General features: G+C 44.9%; 1 protein-coding gene across 1 annotated transcript in view; it reads left to right on the top strand.

Moving 5' to 3' along the window:
- The window catches only part of CCNB3 (cyclin B3), a 53690-nt gene that overhangs the window by 45103 nt on the left and 5730 nt on the right, over nucleotides 1-2857 (top strand). Inside the window, 2 exon segments of the mRNA XM_077753049.1 lie at nucleotides 1042-1179; nucleotides 2138-2293. Of these exon segments, the coding sequence (XP_077609175.1) occupies nucleotides 1042-1179; nucleotides 2138-2293 (294 nt within the window).

The following is a 2857-nucleotide window of genomic DNA, read 5'->3' as shown; positions in this document are numbered from 1 at the left end:
ATTTGGAGGCTCTGTGGCTGGAACTGAACAGTTAATTGGTGGAGATATTAAAGAGGAGATTCCTGCATTGGTTGACATGTTGGGTTAGTATAGATTTCATTGTTCTTGAATCCTAAGAACCTAAGGGGTTGTGAGGAAGAAACATCACTGAGGATTGGGTAGGACCCCTTCATGCAGTGCAAATTGTGCCTACACAGTTTCCGGGCAAGACAAAAGCAGGCAGTGGAATCTAGCTAATACTGTTTGCCAGGCTGTACATTCTGGCTGTGGAGCTGCTCTGCCTTGAGGCAGGGATACCCTTGGATAATTCATATAACGGTATTGTTTACTTGATAAAATGTACACCTGCAGGGCTTCATTCACCCAAAGAAGTCACTTTTTTTTTTTTCCTAATTTGCACAAGGATGCCATATGGGCCAGCACTAACACTGGGTCTAGTGTTATAGGAGGTGGTTTCTTGGAGCTGGTGAAGGCAAGACAAGGATAGATAAGAGGAAAAGGGAAAGGAGGATTATACTACTAATGCTTTAATCTCATCCTGGCTTCTCTAGTCCCTCTTCTCACTTCCAAATGGTTCTATTGGTACTTGCTCCTAATTCATATATTCTAATAGTATATCTAATTGGGAAGAGACACTAATGAGTGAATAATAAACAGGTCTCTGTATCTTAGAGCTAAATAAACATGATCTCTTTGGGGGAGTTCACTATATAATGTAGTACCAAGTGGGGAAAGCAAGAATCTAGGTATTGGAGACCAAGGCAAGAGAGTGTGTTCATTCAAGATGCTCATAGAGAAGACAGAGCATCTCTCTCTGATTTGTAAGACTGATCATCTACCTCAATGTGTAAGGCTATATAATGCCCAGGGTCCTCAAAGGCACAGGAGATCTGGCCAGGCACCTAGCTGAAGGAGTTCCCACATTCATAGCAGAATGTCAGCTGGCCACTCTCCACCGTGTTGCAGACCGGGTGGTTAGATCTGCTGGGTGTGGCTTTGGGGTGGGACAATATGCAGATTTCTGTTTGTGTATTACTCTAGATGACCTTTGAGATGAGTCACGAGACCCTGTACTTGGCAGTGAAACTGGTGGATCACTACCTTATGGAGGTAATGTGCAAGAGGGACAAGCTCCAACTTGTTGGTTCCACTGCGTTTCTGATTGCAGCAAAATTTGAGGTAAGCCTAAGTTGATAGAGCCTGGAGAAAATTAATCAAGTTACTGTCTGAGTAGAGCAAAGAAAGGGAGAGTTTCTTGCCCTGGTGTTGCTGCTAGGCTACTGTGTTACTTGAGTGATTTGTTTCCTCTTTCGGTGTCTTAATTTCCTTGTCTGCAAAACTAGAGACTTAATCTAATCTGAAATCTAAAAATAGAAAGAGAAAGACGTGGGATGAACACTGGGGTGGGCAGTTAGGTGTAGCTAGATAAAACATTCAGGGGGTCTTCTTTCCTCCTAGTCCTCTCCCCACAACCAGGGTTCAACCTGCAGAGGGCAGGGCATGTTAAGGTGCTCCTGGACCGGGGTTCTTCTCACCCTTGGCCGGGTCTGGATCTTCCCAGTCTAGCCCCCAAATTCATCCTCCCACCCCCTGCAGTCCTCAGTCTCTGCCTAGGCTCTCTCTGTGCCTGCCTGCCTGCCTCTCACGGAATCCTACCCCAGTAGTACCCCTCCCAAACATCGTTATTCATTTCTTAGACTAGGAAACAAAGTATGGGCTAATGTTCTCTCTCCAACTCCACTTTCCATGGTCTCCTTTTCTCCCTTCCCTCCCTTCTCCCAGAGCAAATTTTAGATTTCCCATTCCAGGCTCTCACTCCTTAAAAGACAGATCATTGCTCCCGGTTCCTGTGCCATATTATATCACTTCTTACAGTGTGAGAATAAACCCCAAGAGGCCCTATTCTCTCCCCAGTAGTGCAGTTTTGGGGCAGATTTCTCCTATGTCTCTGATTTTGTTTTTCAGATGGGCCACTCAAGTCAAGAGAAGTTTGCTCTCAGAGCTACTCTGAAGGTTTATGCTGGGAAATGTTATTGCCTCCTCTCCTTCACTTCTCTCTCCCACTGCCTTTTATCTGCAAGCAGAGAGGAGTGGGCTGTCTTTGCCTGTTTTTGATATCTCTCCTCTCCACCCACAGGAATCTTGCCCACCTTGTGTGGATGACTTCCTGTACATCTGTGATGATATTTATCAGCGAGATGAGATGCTCACCATGGAAATCAGCATCCTGCAGACACTCAGATTTGATATCAACATTCCCATTGCCTATCATTTTCTGCGAAGATATGCTAGGGTAAGAGGGAGGAGGCACATCCTCATTCTGCCACTAATGGGTTAGTCCCCTCCATAGCCAGAGTGGCCACCTGAGTGGTAGGAAAAGGGAAAGGGGCAATGGGAGCAGGCTGAGGAATTTCTTCAATCTGTCCTCCTAGATTGTCAATCTTTATGAAGTGTGGGGGGAACAAAACTGCAGATTTTTGTGGTGTGCCCTTAAGTTTTGAGGTGAAGGCAGTGTAGGGGAGGGGAAGAAGATTCTTTGGTCAGGAAGGGACATGTGGGGAGTTTGGGGGAGATCCTGGTAAAGTTCTCTTCCTTCATTTGTGTATTAGTTACAGGGGAGGTCACTTTATAATTATTTATTGTATTCTACAAGTACATGTGTTTACTTTTGTCTATATGTTCTTGGTTATATATATTTTTTTAAAAAAGAGTCAATGAAGAAATGGGAAGTTCTTTTGAGGCATAGAATATTTCTAGGGTGGAGCCAGGTGCAAAGTTACAGTTGGAGGGCTTTGGTTCTTCAAAGGATGACTTGCAAAGAAAGGGGAGCTGGGAGGGTACCGGAAGCACACTTGAC

This window comes from Crocuta crocuta, unplaced genomic scaffold (assembly GCF_008692635.1).
Source record: "Crocuta crocuta isolate KB4526 unplaced genomic scaffold, BGI_CrCroc_1.0 scaffold601, whole genome shotgun sequence".
NCBI classification, from domain to species: domain Eukaryota; kingdom Metazoa; phylum Chordata; class Mammalia; order Carnivora; family Hyaenidae; genus Crocuta; species Crocuta crocuta.
This window is presented reverse-complemented; position numbering and strand designations above follow the sequence as displayed.